The following is a 22,171-nucleotide window of genomic DNA, read 5'->3' as shown; positions in this document are numbered from 1 at the left end:
AAAGTGCCTTTTCGCCTCGCCGATGGCGGGAAAAAAAACCCACCAAACACATTGGCGTTTTTTTTGCTTCTCGCCACATGGAGGGGAGGTGGAGGGGATGTGGAAGGGAGGGTTGAAGGGAGGTGAGGGGAGGTGAAGGCCGCTCACTCACCCGTCCGGCCACTCACTCACCCATCCGGCCGCTCACTCACCTGTCCGGCAGCTCCCACGTGGATCTGAGGCGGGAGGCAGCGTGTTGTGGCCGCTCCCCCGCTGTGTCCCGGGCGCGCGCTCGCTCGCTCCGCTCCCCCGCTGACTGTAGCAGCGCCAGGGGGTGGGGGGGTGGAGGTGAACTGAGTGAGGGGAGATGAAGGGGGGTGAGGGGAGGTGAAGGCCACTCACTCTCCCGTCCGGCCGCTCACTCACCCGTCCGGCCGCTCCCTCACTCGTCCGGCAGCTCCCTCACCCGTCCGGCAGCTCCCTCACCCGTCCGGCAGCGTGGGCGGCAGCGGATCTGAGGTGGGTGGCAGCGTGTTGTGGCCGCTCCCCCGCTGTGTCCCGGGCGCTCGCTCCGCTCCCCCGCTAACTGTAGCGGCGCCGGGGGGGGGGGGGGGGTGAAAGTGCGGGAAACAGGGAGAGGCGGAGGAAGAGGCAGAGCCTCCGGGACCGGCAGGTAAGAGAGCGGGAGATGTGCTGCTAACACTGTGAGCCCCGCTAATGTATGTAACACCCCCTCCCCCCGAGTGTGTGTGTGTGTGTGTGTGTGTGTGTGTGTGTGTGTGTGTGTGTGTGTGTGTGTGTGTGTGTGTGTGTGTGTGTGTGTGTGTGTGTGTGTGTGTGTGTGTGTGTGTGTGTGTGTGTGTCTCCTTCACTCCGCCTCAGGCCAATGAGTGGTGTGCGTGGGCGGGCGGGCCAAGGGAGCAATCTCATTGGCCTGGCCCAAGGTCCAATGAGATTGCCGCTAGGGACACGGGGAGGGACACAGGGAGACACATACAGACACGGACACATAGGACACTTTCAGAAATATATAGTAAGATTATACATTGGGTAAATATTTTAAAGGTTGTCAATGATTACTGATTACTCTTGTTCTTCTTAACGAGTCTCTATGGTATATTATATATATATATCGGCAACATTCGAATTATAGACAGCTATATGACACTAATCATTCTATGTGGCAATTGGCCTCTTTTTACACTGTGTCTTTAAAAGCAAGAATCTCTTGCTAATTTGCAGAGATGTCTAATGATTCCAACTTGCTCTCTCATTGTATCATTTGTTGCTGGGCAAAAAAGACTGTATAAACACAGTGCCATGAATCAGCCAATCTACCCCTAAGGAAGTCACTCACGTGACGAAACGCATCGGGACGTTCACTGATCACCACGTAGACGAAGATAACGTGCAGAGTTCCAAAACCACAGCAGCTGATCGTGAATTTGATATGACTGGTCTCAAGTCGCACGCTGCCGGTACCAACGGCGCCATGGTCTTCAATCACGCCGTTATATAGCCTGAGATAGATCTACCCTGCGGCTAGCTCTGACAGAAACAGATGGTGTGTCTTTCGTGTATCCAGCTTCACCAGCTCTTCAGTTCGACTCCAACTTGGTCACGTCACTCGTGTAGAGATTTTCTCTCCAGTGCTCCTTTTTAATCTCCCCTTGTGATTGCAGGTCCTCGAGACCGTTTCTCCTTTTAATCACGTAATAATTGTATACAGAGTTATGCTATGGAGCTTGCACTTCTCTCTTTTTTCTTTATATACATACTGTATACACATACACACTTCACTATTTATATACACACACACACTTTACTATATTTATACACACACACCACTATATTTATACACACACACTTCACTATATACACACTGTGACAGGGTCATTGACTCCGTGTATGTGAATAGGAGATGGCAGTATGCATGCTATCCAGTAGACGAGGGGTTAACTCAGCTTGTCAAGCAGACCACAGGTGATTTGAATTAAGCTCCTTCACCTGCTTTAAAAACAGGAAGAGGAAATACCTCTGGGGTGGCAGTCTCTCTCTCTGAGGCATAGAGGGAAGACAGAGGAGCCCAAAGCGATCCTGTCCCAAGAGGGAAGAATAAAGCTCCCAGGTAAGGAGCCAACTGCGTTTGCTGTACTTTATTGGGCTGGAATAGGTTAGCTAGCCAGCCAGATAGTTAGCCTGCACTTTTGTTTAGCTAGTACCCCGACCGGGGTTAGGATTTTGTTTCGTTCCAATTTTAAAGGGACAGTGTACCCATTGTTTAGTTACCGTTTTTGGACAAATAAACCCATCAGCATTATTTCACCGGAAAAGACGTGTTGTCTCCTCACTTACCACGACCATCCTGCCACACGTGGTGTCAGAAGTGGGATGTCGAACACCCTGTAAAAGGGGCGGAGCTACAGATTGCGTCTGGTGGAAACTATCCACGCGGTAACTGCCACTATGGAGGACGTTGTGAAGGCCTTAGTACACAGCACCGCTGTCCAGCAAGAAGCTAACAAACAGGGACAGGACAGCACGGCTGCACAATGCGAGACGAACCGGTTATTTCAGCCCAGCTTGATGTTGTTGCAGACTCACAGAAGCAGCTGATTGAGCAGCTGGCCCAGATTAAAATGGGCTTGTCAAGTACGGCCCCGACGCGGCCCGTCCAGGCGAACGAGTACCTACAGAAAATGACGCCGCACGATGACGTCGAGGGATACCTCAGGTCCTTTGAGCGAATCGCTTCCCGGGAAAGGTGGGCCCGCTCCAAATGGGCTGGGATTATCGCACCCTTTCTACTGGGGGAAGCCCAAAAAGCGTATTGTGACCTTGACGAAGAAGCCGCAGCAGACTATGACTGTCTGAAAAGCGAAATCCTTGCAAGGATTGGTGTGACTCCCGCAGTTTGTGCACAGAGGTTCCATAAGTGGAAATACCAGGAACAGAAGCCGCCCAGATCCCAGTTATGGGATTTGATTCACCTAGCGTCCAAGTGGCTAAAACCAGAGGAACATAGCCCGGCACGGATCCTTGAGATGGTGGTGTTGGACCGCTTCATTCGAGCGTTACCCCAGGACCTTCAACAGTGGGTGGAACAGGGAGTGGGTGGGACAGGGAGATCCCCTCTCTTGTGATGCCATGGTAGGCGCAGTGGAGCAGTTTCTGGCTACCCGTGAACTGTCACGTCCCACTCGCACCAACTACAACCCACGTCCCAACACGACCAGTGGAGGCCAGCGCTGGCGCCTGGACCCACGACCGTTCGCACGATTTGAACAGGTGGAAGAAAACCCGGATAGGGACAGAAACTCTAAATTTCAGAAAGGGTTTCAAGAACGAACTGGGCCAATTGTTTGTTTTGAGTGTGGGGAGACGGGGCATATTAAGGCTCACTGCCCACAGTTGTCTGAGCCAATGGAGTGTGCATATGGTTCTGTGAAATCTGAATTTTGTGGAGTGGTGGGTATGTATGTATGTATGTATGTATGTCTTTATTTGTATAGCGCCATAAAATGTACATAGCGCTTCACAGTAGTAATACATGTCATATAAATAACAAATATAAATAACAGATCATGGGAATAAGTGCTTCAGACATACTGTAAAAGTAACATTAAGGAAGGAGTCCCTGCTCCGAGGAGCTTACAATCTAATTGGTAGGTAGGGAGAACGTACAGAGACAGTAGGAGGGAATACTAGTAAGTGCGTCTGCAGGGGGCCAAGCTTTGTGTCATGTGTCCATGATTATCCAGTGCTACTCATATGCTTCTTTAAGCAGATGTGTCTTAAGGTGGGTCTTAAAGGTGGATAGCGAGGGGGCTAGTCGGGTATTGAGGGGAAGGGCATTCCAGAGGTGTGGGGCAGAAAGTGAGAAAGGTTTAAGGCGGGAGAGAGCTTTAGATACAAAGGGGGTAGAAAGAAGACATCCTTGAGAAGAACGCAAGAGTCGTGATGGTGCATAGCGAGAAATTAGGGCTGAGATGTAATGAGGGGCAGAAGAATGTAAAGCTTTAAAAGTGAGCAGTAGAATTGAGTGTGAGATACGCGATTTAATCAGAAGCCAGGAGAGGGATTTCAGCAGGGGAGACGCTGAGACAGATTTAGGAAAGAGTAGAGTGATTCTGGCAGCAGTGTTTAGGATAGATTGTAGGGGAGACAGGTGAGAGGTAGGAAGGCCGGACAGCAGGAGGTTGCAGTAATCGAGACGTGAGAGAATGAGGGCCTGAGTCAGAGTTTTGGCAGTTGAGTAACAGAGGAAAGGGCGTATCTTTGTGATATTGCGGAGGAAAAAGCGACAAGTTTTAGAAACGTTTTGAATATGAGAGGAGAATGAGAGAGAGGAATCAAGTGTGACCCCTAGGCAGCGTGCTTGGGCTACTGGGTGAATGATCGTATTTCCAATAGCAATGTGGAAGGATGTAGTAGGGCCAGGTTTGGGAGGTAGTATAAGGAGCTCTGTTTTTGCCATGTTAAGTTTCAGTCGGCGGATGGCCATCCAGGATGATATTCCAGAGAGGCATTCAGAAACTTTGGTCTGTATAGCAGGTGTAAGGTCAGGGGTTGAAAGGTAAATTTGTGTGTCGTCAGCATAGAGGTGATATTTAAACCCAAAAGATGTGATTAGGTCACCTAGAGAGAGTGTGTAGAGAGAAAAGAGAAGGGGTCCCAGGACAGAGCCCGGTATGACCCGCGAGGGAAAACGTACTCACAACTTCCTCACCACGGTGATGTTAAATGGAAAACCAGTCTCCGCACTGGTAGACTCAGGGAGCAATATTAACTTGGTATCCGGGAAGTTGGTTAAGCCTCTCCGGTTACCCCAGGGTGAGAAGTTGCGGGTATTATGTGTACATGGGTGTACGCTTCCGTACACCACGACTCTGATAAAAGTAAAGGTCGAGGGGCAAGTTATCGAAACTATGGCAGCAATTGTACCAAAGTTACCCCATTCCCTAGTGTTAGGCTGTAATTTCCCTGGTTTTGACACCCTGATCAGAGGACAGCTCACCTTGAACAATCCTACTCCAGATGAGCTTTTTCCGTTTACAGACACCGAATTAGTCGCCGAGGTGTCTAAAAACCCCTAAGTCAAAACGAGAACGTAGGACCGAAAAAAAAGAGGTACACCCCACCCCATTTAGCACTGGTCACTACTCCTAACGGAGAGAGACCAGAGGGAGAAGAGTTGTCCGAGACAGGGCCTGTTGATGCTCAGGTATATGAGTTACCCGTGGAGGTAACCGACCAAACTCCCGATGAGGAAGGTTTTGGAAATCTAGAACTGTCCCTAACTAACTTTGGTAGAGTTATGGTGTGTTACTCAGGCGCTAGCTCTAACCGTCACTTGGTTAATGGATATGTATTTTAAGGATGGAAAGGGTATAATACAACTTTAATTGGAGTTCTCTTGAAAAGTCCTCGTGTGACTCAAATTACCCCACTAGGGTCTATCCTGGACCCTTGATAGATATGAAACAAAAGAAGAGATGGGGGAGCACAATGTGAGGGGGATGTAATATCTTTCACTGACGGTCAATGTGGTGTTTATGCCTCTATTGATCCCTCATAGAAAGAAAAAAAACTCCTTGGATGGGGAGCTTGCGTACAAATGTGTGATCACAGGGATTAGATGGAAAAATAAATAAACTTACACGGCCTTGTGTAAGTTGTATCCCATCAAGGTTTCTTTTACTTCCTTTCGAGTCTTGCTTCTGGATGGTGGTGCTTCTTTCTTTCTGGTCCTTTTTTCTCCTTTAGGTCGGTGGATTCTTGACTGTAGTTCGCCTCTCGTGCGGATGTAAGTGTAAACAATAAAAGAAGGCAATTAGGCACATACATACACAGATCTGCTGCGGTACGGGGGTGAAGCAATATGATATTGCATGTATCCAATACTGATAAATAATATTCCACTCACACGGCCTAATGTGAGTGATCTCCTATATCCGTATCTTGTCAACACCCATACGGTTAACAGGTCTTCGGGTGGATAACATATAACCAAAGACCAGGGCTCAAATGTTCAAACCTGGTGAGAGGGGAATAAAGGGATATACCAAAATACTCACACGGGCCAGTGTGAGTACACACTCGTAGAGGTATCTTTGATACTCCAGTAGCAATGATGGTAGGTAAACACCTAGGGGCTACACACAATCTCAAGTGGACTCAGGGACACTGAACACTATGGGAGGGGAAATCTTTATTATAAACTAGCATAGAATAAGCAATAAACACTTAAAAACAATAAGGGGATAGGAAATATAAAAACAAAGAAGCCACTGCTGCTTCTAATTGGGAGAATAAAACAGCAAAAGGAAACTCTTGGTGGTTAGTGGGCACAAAGTCTCTTTTCTCCGCGTCCGGATGAAGAGAGTTTCCACAGCACCTCCGGTTCCTCTCTGAGTGCTGCACGGTTCCAAAGTCGATGAGCTACCCGTTTCGCCCTGAACAGGGCTTCCTCAGGCTCGTGGAAGGTGGAGTGGCTGGTTTTTAGTCCCTTTAAATAGGCACCAGGTCTATCCTCCATGATTGGTGATTAGCTTCTGGCTCCCTGCGCGACGGAGAGCCGCCATCTTGATTAATGTGTGTGCTTCCTGTGGTGGGAGCCCGGTATGACGTCAGTGGTTTGCGCCCTCGTGGTTGAAAGGGTTCCTGCATAAATCACTGCGCATGCGCTTTGCAGATCAGTCCGTAGTCCCATAGTGTTCAATGTGATCTTTCCCGTATTCTTTCTTCTGTTAAGCATCCTAATACGTCCTGTTCGCTCTCGTTTTAAGTTAAGTCCCGTTTTTTCCCCTTTCGTGACTTGTTTACAAGCCTTACAGCCGAAGCAACTAAAAAAGCCCATGGGATTCTAAAATACATAGACAGGGGTTTGTGTATATCCATCTTTGGGGTATTAAAAAGTACAAATAATGTTCATCATGATGATTGCAGAATATATAATGCATCATACAAAATACATATGACTCAATGGGTGATCCTTATAATGTGTGACTTACTGATTTCAAAGTTCTATAGCAAAATTTCAATCTAATTGTTGTTCAATTTGTTTAGATATTAATTGAACTGTCGTACAATTGTGACAGTCATAAGACATATCATTCACTCATTGTTAAAAAAAAAGTTCCGATTTTAACACACCGTTCATCACCACATATAATTCGGAATGCCAATAGGATACAACACATCATCAAACTACACTGGCATGTGGTACAAACAGACCCTGTTCTGAGAAACCATATCCCAGACGTACCAAGAGTAATCTTCAGAAAAGCCCCCTGTATAAAATCAAAACTAGCCCCCAGTGTCTTCAAGAAAGTGGAAGTGACTAAGACTCAAAATTGGCAACCTTTGCCAATGGGCTTTTTTAGTTGCTTCGGCTGTAAGGCTTGTAAACAAGTCACGAAAGGGGAAAAAACGGGACTTAACTTAAAACGAGAGCGAACAGGACGTATTAGGATGCTTAACAGAAGAAAGAATACGGGAAAGATCCCATTGAACACTATGGGACTACGGACTGATCTGCAAAGCGCATGCGCAGTGATTTATGCAGGAACCCTTTCAAACACGAGGGCGCAAACCACTGACGTCATACCGGGCGCCCACCACAGGAAGCACACGCATCAATCAAGATGGCGGCTCTCCGTCGCGCAGGGAGCCAGAAGCTAATCACCAATCATGCAGGATAGACCTGGTGCCTATTTAAAGGGACTAAAAACCAGCCACTCCACCTTCCACGAGCCTGAGGAAGCCCTGTTCAGGGCGAAACGCGTAGCTCATCGACTTTGGAACCGTGCAGCACTCAGAGAGGAACCGGAGGTGCTGTGGAAACTCTCTTCATCCGGACGCGGAGAAAAGAGACTTTGTGCCACTAACCACCAAGAGTTTCCTTTTGCTGTTTTATTCTCCCAATTAGAAGCAGCAGTGGCTTCTTTGTTTTTATATTTCCTATCCCCTTATTGTTTTTAAGTGTTTATTGCTTATTCTATGCTAGTTTATAATAAAGATTTCACCTCCCATAGTGTTCAGTGTCCCTGAGTCCACTTGAGATTGTGTGTAGCCCCTAGGTGTTTACCTACCATCATTGCTACTGGAGTATCAAAGATACCTCTATGAGTGTGTACTCACACTGGCCCGTGTGAGTATTTTGGTATATCCCTTTATTCCCCTCCCACCAGGTTTGAACATTTGAGCCCTGGTCATTGGTTATATGTTATCCACCCGAAGACCTGTTAACCGTATGGGTGTTGACAAGATACGGATACAGGAGATCACTCGCATTAGGCCGTGTGAGTGGAATATTATTTATCAGTATTGGATACATGCAATATCATATTGCTTCACCCCCGTACCGCAGCAGATCTGTGTATGTATGTGCCTAATTGCCTTCTTTTATTGTTTACACTTACATCCGCACGAGAGGTGAACTACAGTCAAGAATCCACCGACCTAAAGGAGAAAAAAGGACCAGAAAGAAAGAAGCACCACCATCCAGAAGCAAGACTCGAAAGGAAGTAAAAGAAACCTTGATGGGATACAACTTACACAAGGCCGTGTAAGTTTATTTATTTTTCCATCTAATCCCTGTGATCACACATTTGTACGCAAGCTCCCCATCCAAGGAGTTTTTTTTCTTTCTATGAGGGATCAATAGAGGCATAAATACCACATTGACCGTCAGTGAAAGATATTACATCCCCCTCACATTGTGCTCCCCCATCTCTTCTTTTGTTTCATAACTTTGGTAGAGAACAGGCTAATGATCCCCAGTTGAAAAATGGGTTTAGCCAGGCGGTAGAAGTTAATGGGGTCCCGGTAGAAGGAACCACAAAGGAATCCTATCCATATTTCTATATTAAGAATGATTTGTTACACCATGTGAGCCAAGAGGAGGGCCAAGAAATAGAAAAATTGTTGGTACCCAGTTCATTAGTGAGGAAGGTCCTAGAGCTAGCACACTCTCATTTGTTGGGGGTCATCTGGGCGTAGAGAAGACACAGCAAAGAATCCTAAAAAGGTTTTACTGGCCAGAGATATATAATGCAGTAAAGAGATTCTGTGCCTCTTGTCCCGAGTGTCAGTTGACAGCCCCCCGACCAAGTTTGAGGGCCCCATTGATCCCTATGTCTATTATTGAGGTCCCATTTGAGAGGATTGCCATGGATATAGTGGGTGCCTTGGAAAAATCTGCCAATGGTCATCAGTACATTCTGGTGATCCTAGACTATGCCACTCGATATCCAGAGGCACTACCTTTACGTAACACTTCCTCCAAAGCTATAGCAAAGGAATTGTTACAGGTATTTTCCCGACTCGGGATACCGAAAGAAATTTTGACAGATCAGGGTACCCCGTTTACATCTAAGCTTATGCGAGACTTATGTGTAGAGCTAAAAATACAGTCCCTAAGAACCTCTGTGTACCATCCGCAAACGGACGGACTGGTAGAACGATTTAATAAGACGTTGAAGATGATGTTGAGAAAGGTGGTCGCTAGTGATGGGAAGAACTGGGACACCTTGTTGCCTTATCTCTTGTTTGCTATCCAAGAGGTACCACAGGCCTCTACGGGGTTTTCCCCATTTGAACTCCTGTATGGGAGACACCCAAGAGGGATTCTGGATAGCCTCAAAGAAGAGTGGGAGCAATAAGCTGTGCCAGGGAAAAATGTCGTTCAATTTGTGGAAGATTTGAAAGACCGTATTGCGCATATTACCCCCATAGTCAGACAGCATCTAGAAGAGGCACAGAGGGCCCAACGGAACCTTTACAACAGATAGGCTACGGTTCGTAGCTTCCGACCAGGGGACTGAGTAATGGTCCTTGTTCCCACGGCCGAAAGCAAGCTGTTATCACATTGGCAGGGGCCATATGAGGTTCTAGAACAGGTCGGCCCGGTGAATTATAAAATTCGACAGCCAGACCGGAGGAAGGTAGAGCAGATCTATCACATAAATCTATTAAAAGCCTGGAAGGATAGAGAGGTATGTCTGTCCGTAGTAGCTAACGAATCCAGGAAAGGGGAGGAACCACTTGTTCAAATATCGGCAGAACTTACGCCTGAACAACACAGAGAAGCTGTAGATTTGGTAAAGAGGAACAGAGATGTCTTTTCCAGCGTACCAGGGAAAACTAGGATGGTTTCTCATGATATCGTCACCAAGCCTGGGGTAGTCATTAAGATAAGACCTTATAGAATCCCAGAAGCTAGAAGAGGGGCTATTCAGTCAGAGGTAAAGAAAATGCTAGATCTAGGCATAATTGAGGAGTCCCATAGTCAATGGTAAAGCCCTATTGTCTTGGTACCTAAGCCAGATGGGACAATACGGTTCTGTAACGACTTTAGAAAAGTAAACGAAGTCTCGAAGTTTGATGCCTATCCTATGCCACGGGTAGACGAGTTAATTGAGAAGTTGGCGAGGGCACGTTTTCTAACCACTTTAGATCTTACAAAGGGTTATTGGCAAATCCCCTTAATGAGGTCAGCAAAAGAGAAAACTGCCTTCTCCACCCCTGATGGTCTATTTCAGTATACTGTTTTACCCTTTGGTCTTGATGGGGCACCTGCAACCTTCCAAAGGTTGATGAATAAGTTGCTACACCCACACTCGAACTACGCCTCAGCGTACTTAGACGATATAGTAATTCATAGTCCAGATTGGGACTCACATCTAGTAAAGTTTGAAGCAGTGTTAAGAACCTTTCGGGAGGCGGGTCTTACAGCCAATCCAGCTAAATGTTCAGTTGGCCTAGCAGAGGCAAAATATATTGGCTATGTTGTGGGAAGGGGGACAGTAAAACCCCAGCTCAATAAAGTTGAGGCCATTGAGAGTTGGCCCCGTCCCCTTAAAAAGAAACAGGTTAGGACGTTTCTGGGCATTGTAGGTTACTACAGGCGATTTATACCCCATTTTGCAACCCGGGCTGCACAGCTTTCAGATCTAGTAAAGGCAAAGGCACCTGATGTTGTAAAATGGAACGGTAATGCGGAGACTGCATTTGTAGACCTACGCACAACGCTCTGTAGTCACCCAGTCTTGGTAGCCCCGGATTTTAAAAAGGAGTTTTTTTTGCAAACGGACGCCTCTGAAGTAGGTCTCGGAGCTGTACTGTCCCAGTTTGTAGGAGAAGAGGAACACCCGGTCCTCTATTTAAGTCGCAAATTGTGTCCCCGCGAACAAAGATATGCCACAGTGGAAAAAGAGTGTCTGGCCGTAAAGTGGGCAACAGACACATTGAAATATTACCTTTTAGGCAGGTCTTTTACTGTACACTCATAACAGATCACGCACCACTACAGTGGATGCACAGAAATAAAGAAAAGAACTCGAGAGTTACCCGTTGGTTCCTGTCGTTACAACCTTTTAACTTTACGATCCAACATCGGCCAGGAATACTGCACGGTAATGCTGATGCACTCTCTAGGGTGCACAGTCTCGGTGCACGGGCTGCTCCACTCAGTAACGTTACGCTGGGAAAGGGGATATGTGACAGGGTCATTGACTCCGTGTATGTGAATAGGAGATGGCAGTATGCATGCTATCCAGTAAACGAGGGGTTAACTCAGCTTGTCAAGCAGACCACAGGTGATTTGAATTAAGCTCCATCACCTGCTTTAAAAACAGGAAGAGGAAATACCTCTGGGGCGGCAGTCTCTCTCTCTGAGGCATAGAGGGAAGACAGAGATGTGTTAAGACAGACACAAGCTGCCCAAAGCGATCCTGTCCCAAGAGGGAAGAATAAAGCTCCCAGGTAAGGAGCCAACTGCGTTTGCTGTACTTTATTGGGCTGGAATAGGTTAGCTAGCCAGCCAGATAGTTAGCCTGCACTTTTGTTTAGCTAGTACCCCGACCGGGGTTAGGATTTTGTTTCGTTTCAATTTTAAAGGGACAGTGTACCCATTGTTTAGTTACCGTTTTTGGACAAATAAACCCATCAGCATTATTTCACCGGAAAAGACGTGTTGTCTCCTCACTTACCACGACCATCCTGCCACAACACACACACACTTCACTATACATACACACAATCCACTGCTGGATGAAGTATCCACAATTATCACCCAGGTACTGTGGGTTACAGCCTCTTCTCCACGTTGCTCAAACACATTTTCGGATTTCATCCCATCTGAGTTTTGATCATCTTCTTGGTCTTTTGATAACCCCTGGTATCCAGTTGAGAACTATATTTGTCCAACAATGGTCATTTCTTCTTGCGATGTTTCCGACCCATCGCCATTTCAATTTTTTCATCCTTGGGATGATGTCAGACTTTTATTCGGTTTACAACACCTTTATTCTCCCTGTCTCTTCGGGTACTACCCAGCATACATCTCTTCATACTGCTTACGGTTGTCTAAAGCAGTGCTTTCCAACCTTTTTGTTCATTGTGAACCCTCTGCTAGAAAATGTGTTGCACAAACTCCTAATTAATCTAATTGCCCACGCATTAGACTATTGCTAAGAAAACCGCCAGATCCCAGGCAGTATCGTCTCCTGAGCTCGTGGTAGGGAACACGCTTAAGGCCTCAAATTGTCCCTTAGTGTGTGAAGGCAACATGTATAGCTGTCAATTATTGCGAGAGCTTCCAAAGTAACACACCACAATACTTTGCTGCTGTGGATGCAAAGCATTGTGGGAAATAACTATGAAAGCTTGTGCTGTAATTGACATCTCTACCACCTATTAAGGTCAGTCTCCACACCAGCTCAGGAACCTACTATACTGACTGGGATCCATCTGCCCTTGCATTTTTTTTTTGCGCAGACCCCTTGGACACTGGTCTAAAGCTTCTGAATTGTTGGCTAAGGTAGAGCTAGTTCTATTCCATTTTTCTTCTACATCCTCTGTGGCAGCCAAATACTAATGGGATAGCTCCTCCTCATAGCTGGTAGGACAAGCATTTCTTGTGACCACTATATGAGGGGACGTTATCCACCTCAGGTCAGTTATTCCTGTCCTACCTCGGCTGAAGAAAGGCCGTCAGGCAGGTTTCCTGCCAACTTTATTTTTTCATGTATACTTTTTCTGAGTGATGCATATTTGTCACCCTCACGTAGGAATTGATTTCCCCTACAGTTCCCCCAGCTAACCTCAAGAACGGCCACTTTCACGCTGCTCGTGTAATGGCCAGCCGCATACAGCACTGTTTCTTCGCTGCTAGTCATCTTCCCCCTGAGGCCACGAGAGCCATTTCTGTGGAGCAGAGGTGCGGGACATCACAACGCAGTGCTTCGGTGCCGACAGATGACATCCTGACGGTCTTGCTAAGATTCATATTTAGGCCCACTTTACTTTGCCAATTTCACTCATTTGTTACAGGAGGTCTTCTAGACAAAAATGTGTGCAATGTGCTACCCTTTTGAGGGCACTTTAGTGTATATAATATAGTCTACAACTGCGCTAAAGGTTGAGCAGGGGAGACAGACAGGCCTGGTGTCCAAAATCAGGGGGGGAAGCTTGAACCTTTCTACACTGAGGCTCTGATGTTACATTTATTATTTTTATTTTAATACACAAAGCTGGTAGTTTCTACTATTTTAAAATTAATTTCTCTAAGTTAGTTTGTAGTCCGGTGATAAAAAAATATATATTTTGATGGCTAATGCTCATTCAAATAGAAAAATGAGGGGAACGCAGATCAGAAACACAACAACGGTAAACAAATAGGTATAAAGCACTGTAAATAGTGGTGACTGAGAGTCAGAGATAATTGAACTACTGAAAATACTCACATGGGCCTGTGTGAGCAAAGACCTCTCGGTGCTTAACTCTGTAGAAAGTCTTCTCCTGGAATCACACACACCTTCCTCTTGATTGCTGGTAGGCACACGTGTCCTCAGGATGTTAAGATGCCCTGGAGTAGAAGAAAGAAACCAAAGGTGGGTATCAATACATATACAATGATAAAAACTGATGAGGGGATAATGAATAATCTCCAAGGAGATCATAAATATATATAAACATATACTCACACAGGCCAGTGTGAATTAAAACCCATAAGGGTTCAGCTTTAAGGAGAATTGATTTCCTGGAACTGCTCGTCTTTGTTCTAACAGCTATGCTGTATACAGGTCCTCAATGTCTCCACGGATCCCCCCGGAATAGATGGAGAGTCCAAATGAAGTGAATAATGATTTAATGTTAAAAATGGTAAAAAATAAAACTTTACAACACATACAGTGATTCGGCGGGTGTGGACAGGCTGTGGAGGTGTTCTCCTCGTTGGCAGCTCCTTCTCTCCGGTGTCTGCAGCAGGCAGGAGCATTGGAACGCATGATGGTGTCTGGAACGCACCCCTCACTTCCTGACTATGGAAGCCTCCTATGGACAAAAAATGTCAACAGCTACAGGATCGAGCAACGTGTTTCGCTTGCGTCATCAAGCTTCCTCAGGCTCTGGAATATATCAGGATTTGTTAAAGTAGTTTAGGGTTTGCTGTTTCTTGGCAGTATCTGTTAAAAAGGATATCTCCCTCGAAGGGTGTTTGAGCAGCAGAAGAGGGATCCCTAGGTGTACATTTCCACGAAGAAGGAAACACAGGGGTTCCCTTAAATTGGTAATATTTTTCCATTTACATTTTCATTCACTTTATCAAAGGTGAGCAGTTTAATTTATAGAGAACGCCCGGTTACCCTTTGTGCACTAACGCTGATTCAAGAAAGTGTCTTATTCAAGATGGTGTCACAACAGAAGCTGAAACTTTTGGTTCCGTTTATACATGGAGTGATAAACCATGAAATTACACTTGCGTATATGAAGCGGTGCTCGGCACAATGTGAGAAGTTATTGCAGGAAGCTAGAGGTTTCAGAGTAGAGGTGTGCACTCTGTGGGTGTTGTATAGCTAGGCAGACAAAAGGAGGTGTATAAGAATAAATCGTGAGGTTTGATGTCATTATTGTGTAGGTTTAATGGAGGGGTGAGCAAACTTTTTATGCCGAGGCCCCCTTTTCATCCATGAAATGTCTCGGGCCCCCCCTGCCAGATGTAATCAATCACATAAAAAAACAAAACCTTTATTAAACGATATAAAATGTAAATACAAATACATCTCAGACCTGTTATAGCGCGGTCCTCGGGAGCCACCCGATCCGACCGTGCTATAACCGGGGTCGCGCTAATTTTACAAAAAAATGGCAGCCGCGCACCCGATCGGGAGGATGTGTGAAGAGGTGGAGTGAGGCACCCACAGCCACCGTACTTCCCCCAGTATTCCCCTTGCACTTCCCCCAGCAGCCTCACTTCTACCAGCACCAATTTCCCCCCCCCCCCCTGATCCCCACACCCCAGCCCGGCATTGACCCACTCGGCACCGATCCTCCCTGCCAGCAGCCCCACACCCCAGTCCGGTACTGATCACCCCAGCACCGCACCAATCACCCCCCAGCCCTGATTCCCGCAGGCACCATGATGCCCCAGCAGCTGACACCGGGGGTAGGCTGGGACTGGGAGTGTACAGAGTGCTGTGAGTGTGTGCAGAGTGCTGTGAGTGTGTGCAGAGTGCTGTGAGTGTGCGCAGTGTGCTGTGAGTGTGCGCAGAGTGCAGTGAGTGTAGTGTGCAGAGTGCTGTGAGTGCAGTGTGCAGAGTGTGCACAGAGTGCTGTGAGAGTGCACAGTGTGCTGTGAGTGTGTGCAGTGCTGTGAGTGTGTGCAGTGAGTGTGGGCAGTGTGCTGTGAGTGTGTGCAGTGTGTGAAAAAAAAACACATACACTCAATCACAACACACACTCAATCACAACCAACACAGGAACAACACACACACTCAATCACACCACACACACAGACAAACACAACACACAATCATAAGTCACAGACTTTCAACTGGGGGGAGGAAGTACTACTGTAAGCCTGCTCCTGTCCTGTCCTGTTCCTGTCCCCCATGCTGCTCAAAACTTGTACGGGTAACACAGGAGGAGTAGGGGATGGATGTCTGTGTGCTGGGAAGGAAAGCCCAGCAGCAAGGCCCCGCCCACTCTTATAGAGACACAGAGCAGAGCCGCCCGTGCACAGCTCTGCCCACCCCCAGGTTTCCCCGCACGCATCCCGCGCCCCCCCTAAATAATCTTGCGCCCCCCAGTTTGCGCACCGCTGGTTTAATGTATTCTATGTGGGATAATGTGACATAAAACCCCTATCGTTGTTCAAACTTGTGTCCGGTGTGTTAAATTGTTTGTATGAGCTTTTATTCCCATGGTTTTCTATATCTGCTCTGATAATTTCCTTCAGAATTTGTTTTTCCAGTTTTTTTTTTTCAAGAGAAATCCCACTCCAAATGTGTAAACATGTGAGTTGTCCTGGAACAGGTTTGTGTTTTCTCTGTCTTCAGGCTGCCAGCACTCCTCAGCCTAGCTGTGCAACAATGTTGCGACCCCTTGTGGGTTTCTTGGCTTCAGCCAGTTGCCTTGGTAACCCCCCTGCCTTTTTACCAGGATGGACTGCTCCCCCATCCCTTGTCAGGTGGTATTGTCCCAGTTAATTTCCCATCAGCCCAGACCAGCATGCTTTCTTTTAATACCAGCAGCCATCTTGAGCAGTCATCTCTCCTATTCTGGTAAAGTTACTAATTTTTACCTATCCCTTTATCTTGCCCACTTGCCCACTTCCCTCATAGTGCCTCCTCCCCTCCATTGCCCTCAAGTCCCAGTGTTCCATCAGTACTTTCCCCCACTTTTATTTGTATTTTGTTGCCCCAAATAAACTCCAGCAAGTAAGAAGGTTTCCTTGCTTGATATATGGGATTGAGTTACCCTGCCTGTCCCCTACACATCTATCAGGGTGTGCTTGGTCCAGAACATGAGTGTTTCACTTCAGTTAGCTTCTCCCACTTTGTAATGTCACCATATCGAGTATGACCTGGTCTGTTTTGCACATGCAAATAGTCTTCTCTTTTCCCTGATTGATCCTCTGGCAGAAGAGTAAAGATAAGGGGAACACTAGATTGACATACTTTGCTTTTTTTCATACCTACGTACTCTTCCCATCAGGAGTCCTCTAGTTTGGGAAGTCTTCTCCGATGTCTTGGCTTTTTCAAGAAATAAGATTAGGAAAAGTTATTTTTTCAATAGCTTTGCCCATCGCCATTTTGTTTCCCAAGATGGGACGCTGTCTGATGACCTTAATGGAGAGGCCTCCCCGCTGCCCAACCCATGGGTAATTCTGCTCAGGGAAACCTTGTAGTTCATGCAAGGAGGAAGCACATGGTTTAGGGTATTGCTGCTTTGATAGACTACACAATGTATTTTGAAAGTGTGCAACTGTTGGATTGCATATTTGGGGAAACCGTTTGCATACCAATTGCTCTAAGCCCGGAAACCATTTTAATTTTTTGCGTTTTTTGACCTTAATGGAGAGGGCTCCCCGCTGCCCAACCCATGGGTAATTCTGCTCAGGGAAACCTTGTAGTTCATGCAAGGAGGAAGCACATGGTTTAGGGTATTGCTGCTTTGATAGACTACACAATGTATTTTGAAAGTGTGCAACTGTTGCATTGCATATTTGGGGAAACCGTTTGCATACCAATTGCTCTAAGCCCGGAAACCATTTTAATTTTTTGCGTTTTTTCAGATTGTGGTCCCTCGTGGAAATGATGGGTTCGGCTTCACAATTTGCGCTGATTCTCCAGTGCGTGTTCAAGCTGTGGATTCAGGTACGTGAATAAATTTACTGCACTTTTTTTTTTAATGCACTTTTTTTTAATGCACTAAAAACCATTAAGCCAAACAGAACAATGTGTACTCTAAGATATCCTTAACGCCCCACTCATAACAATATACTAACACTAAAAACCAAGGCTGGACTTATGAATGATATGGAAAATAGCTGAAGCGCTCAAATGCAGGTATATCTCAAAATGATAATAAGCCAGACCACTGTACCAGGGTACTAACAATTGATATAGTACCTATTGTGTCATATAATGGGTACTATCCTCCTGAAGACAGGTGGTGTGTGGTGCAACCCACTCACCATATGTCTCATTGGCAGGTTCCCCTGAAAAATATGCAAATACTCACATCCTGGTAGGGCAGGCAGGCAGGCTGTGCAGCTACTCAATGCAATACAGGGAAAAGGGAGACCAAAAAGCGCACCAGCACAAACGGAGCAGGAAGAAACCAGAACAAAAAAATGATTAAAAGGGCACTTTAATGTGGCAAAAGACCCATCCAATGCATTTCGAACGTCGCAGCGTTCTTTTTCAAGGATAAAACACAATGTGATAACATCCATTATATACCCTCTTACCTGTGGGCCATTTCGCGCCAAAAATCAGAACCTGATGACGTCATAACAGAGCGACTCAGTGCCGATCTAAGGGCAAAAGGAAGTACCAAAGGCAGTGTGGCCATTTTGGATGTGGGCAAACATAGGAACACAATAACAAAGCTTTATTGACCATTCCAGCAGAACAAAATACATTGCTGCTAACTGGACAAGCATATTTAAACGAAATAAAGCTATATTAAACTAAACTAATGCTTAATAAAGGGTACTATTATATCAAGGAAAAACATGAACAAGGTGGATTAAAAAACTAGCTGTGTTGCAACTAAGTTATATACAAAAAAAAAAAAAAAAAAAAAGTTAAAAATAAAAACCTCTAGACATGATTAAAAAAATGTGCAAGAAAAGTAAATTTAAAGACATATTACACATACATACTGCATAACACAGATTGTGTACCTAAATCATAAGAACCAGGGAAATACAACCATTATAAAATATGAAGTATTATCCACAAGATACATCAAAGAACAATTTAAGCTTACATATTAGCATAATATTTGCATGATAAGGCATAGGTTCAAAGGGTATAACGACAAGAATATAATGTCCAATATAATGACAATTGTCTTATTTGATCTGTAATCTGTATTACCAACTAATTACACCATAATACGTCTATCACAAAAATGTTTACAAAAAATGTGTTAGTTGCCAGTCAATGTTCAAGCCCATAGGGAAGCGCGTTTGGAGAGTGAAGATCCAATACGCCTCCCTACGGTCCAGAAGGTTGATATGATCACCTCCTCTAGATTTAGAAATAACTGATTCAATCCCCAAAAAGGAAAAATTATTAATTCCTCCCTGACCACATTCAGTGAAATGTTTTGAGACTGGATGATTAGTGTCTCTCAATTTTATGAGCCTTAAATGCTCTAACATCCTGACCTTAAGGGCTCTAGTCGTCCTCCCCACATACCTCTTGCTACAACCACATGTTATTAGATAAATCACAAATTGACTTTTACAATTTATAAAACTGTTAATCTTAAATTCCTTATTTGGTAATATATTCACACCATGTGGCGGTGGCAAGGCAAACTGGAAAAAACTTTTGGCAGGCTTCATGTGTTTACATGCACTACAAGAGCCACATTTGAAGGAACCCCTAGTGATAAAAGTTTTTTTGAGACCAGAAGATTTGAGTTCACTTGGTGAAACATGAGATCCAATTGTTCTCGCTCTACGATATACAAAAGTAGGACCAGAATCCACATATTTTTTAAGGACAGGGTCCATGGATAAGACATTCCAATGTTTTGAAATTATAGAGTTTACTTTTCCACTTTGTTTACTAAATTGTGAAATAAAAAGAGGACATTTGTTTTTTGATTCTGTCAGTCCATGTGAGTCCTGTTTAATACCAATTGTCTTAACATTGTTAACAAGGCGAGAATCTCCAATTGGATGTGTGGGCAACAATGATGCTCTCTCTGTACTGTATGTAATGCATTTTCAAATGCAATTGCTAAATGTGATTTGGGGTATCCCCTTTCCAAAAATCTCCTTGTAAGCTCCTCAGACTGAGAAAGGAAACCACTCATAGTGGAACAATTCCTTCTCAGTCTGAGGAACTGTCCCCTTGGTATGGCCTTTATGACATGGGATGGGTGGCAGCTGTCCGCCCTAAGAAAGGTGTTCCTGGCATTTTGCTTCCTATAAACATCCGTTTGGATTTTTTTGTCTATGTCTACAAATAATTGTATTTTATTCCGGTATCTATTGCTTTACATACATTTAATGATTTTTGTACCCTGCAAGATATGAATGATCTTTTATCTGAACAGACGGTTGATGATGTTAATATTCCTACATTTTCTGAATGGAATTCAGGCCTAAAAAGGAGTTCTGTGTTCTACCCCACTCATGTCAAGGGTCAATTTCTGACTATGTTTGAAAATCTGGTTATAAGAGACCTTCGTCTTCTAGCTCAGGGATTTTCCCTATCCTATATAGATCATGACAATTTGAATCAAAGTGAGCGTTTAGCTTTAAAATCTTTGAAAAATAATTCTGCATTGGTCATTAAGAGTGCGGACAAGGGGGGTGCGGTGGTGGTGCAGGGCAGAGACGGTTACATCAGGGAGGCATTACGCCAACTGGATGATGGCCGGTCCTATCGTGTACTATCCGCCGACCCCACACCGCAATTCTTGGAGTTCCTTGTAGAACTGGTTGACTCAGGTGTTATTATGGAAGTTCTGTCGAAGGACGAGGTTAAATTCATTATTCCATCTCATCCCATTATTCCTATCTTCCACCATCTCCCAAAGATCCACAAGACATTGGTCGACCCTCCAGGTCGTCCCATTGTCTCTAGTATTGGATCTTTGGGAGATGGTCTGTCAAGATATGTTAATGGTTTTCTTCAGCCATTTGTTAGGAAATTGCCCTCATTTATACGGGACTCTGGTGATCTTCTTGATCAGATCAAAAATGTTAAATGGGGTAATGATTACCTGTGGGTAACACTTGATGTTACCTCTCTGTATTCTGTTATACAACATGACCATGGTTTGGCAGCGGTCCGCCAATTTATTGAGATACCAGAAATATCAATCTTTCAATCGGCTTTTATTTTGGACGCTATACACTTTTTACTCACGCACAACTTTTTCACATTTAATGGTAAGTTTTATTTGCAACTTATTGGCACTGCTATGGGTACAAGTTTTGCTCCTTCTTTTGCGAACTTACTTATGGGATGGTGGGAAGCACTTTTTATTTATTCGAGCACTAATTTATTTCGTCACAATATTGTTTTTTATAAAAGATTTGTGGACGACCTAATTATTATTTGGAGGGGGGATGTCACTACACTTCACACTTTTGTATCTTATCTTAATAATAATCTTTATAATCTAAGATTTACATTAAATTTTCATTTCCATCACATTGAATTTCTGGATCTACGATTATTTGTAGACATAGACAAAAAAATCCAAACGGATGTTTATAGGAAGCAAAATGCCAGGAACACCTTTCTTAGGGCGGACAGCTGCCACCCATCCCATGTCATAAAGGCCATACCAAGGGGACAGTTCCTCAGACTGAGAAGGAATTGTTCCACTATGAGTGGTTTCCTTTCTCAGTCTGAGGAGCTTACAAGGAGATTTTTGGAAAGGGGATACCCCAAATCACATTTAGCAATTGCATTTGAAAATGCATTACATACAGTACAGAGAGAGCATCATTGTTGCCCACACATCCAATTGGAGATTCTCGCCTTGTTAACAATGTTAAGACAATTGGTATTAAACAGGACTCACATGGACTGACAGAATCAAAAAACAAATGTCCTCTTTTTATTTCACAATTTAGTAAACAAAGTGGAAAAGTAAACTCTATAATTTCAAAACATTGGAATGTCTTATCCATGGACCCTGTCCTTAAAAAATATGTGGATTCTGGTCCTACTTTTGTATATCGTAGAGCGAGAACAATTGGATCTCATGTTTCACCAAGTGAACTCAAATCTTCTGGTCTCAAAAAAACTTTTATCACTAGGGGTTCCTTCAAATGTGGCTCTTGTAGTGCATGTAAACACATGAAGCCTGCCAAAAGTTTTTTCCAGTTTGCCTTGCCACCGCCACATGGTGTGAATATATTACCAAATAAGGAATTTAAGATTAACAGTTTTATAAATTGTAAAAGTCAATTTGTGATTTATCTAATAACATGTGGTTGTGGCAAGAGGTATGTGGGGAGGACGACTAGAGCCCTTAAGGTCAGGATGTTAGAGCATTTAAGGCTCATAAAATTGAGAGACACTAATCATCCAGTCTCAAAACATTTCACTGAATGTGGTCAGGGAGGAATTAATAATTTTTCCTTTTTGGGGATTGAATCAGTTATTTCTAAATCTAGAGGAGGTGATCATATCAACCTTCTGGACCG

At 44.7% G+C, this 22,171-nt stretch overlaps 1 protein-coding gene across 3 annotated transcripts in view; it reads left to right on the top strand.

Annotated features, from left to right (window-relative positions):
- The window catches only part of RGS3 (regulator of G protein signaling 3), a 457,941-nt gene that overhangs the window by 27,241 nt on the left and 408,529 nt on the right, over positions 1-22,171 (top strand). For 2 of the 3 annotated variants that reach the window (XM_075579463.1, XM_075579467.1), the window contains exon 2: positions 17,558-17,639. In XM_075579463.1, coding sequence (XP_075435578.1) covers positions 17,558-17,639 — 82 coding nt within the window. Of the gene's footprint in view, positions 1-16,507; positions 16,545-17,557; positions 17,640-22,171 lie in introns of those variants that run through there. The other variant, XM_075579464.1, reaches the window with a different exon arrangement.

This window comes from Ascaphus truei, chromosome 21 (genome assembly GCF_040206685.1).
Source record: "Ascaphus truei isolate aAscTru1 chromosome 21, aAscTru1.hap1, whole genome shotgun sequence".
NCBI classification, from domain to species: Eukaryota; Metazoa; Chordata; class Amphibia; order Anura; family Ascaphidae; genus Ascaphus; species Ascaphus truei.
Note: the sequence above shows the minus strand (reverse complement) of the source record. Positions and strands in the feature narration are given on the sequence as shown.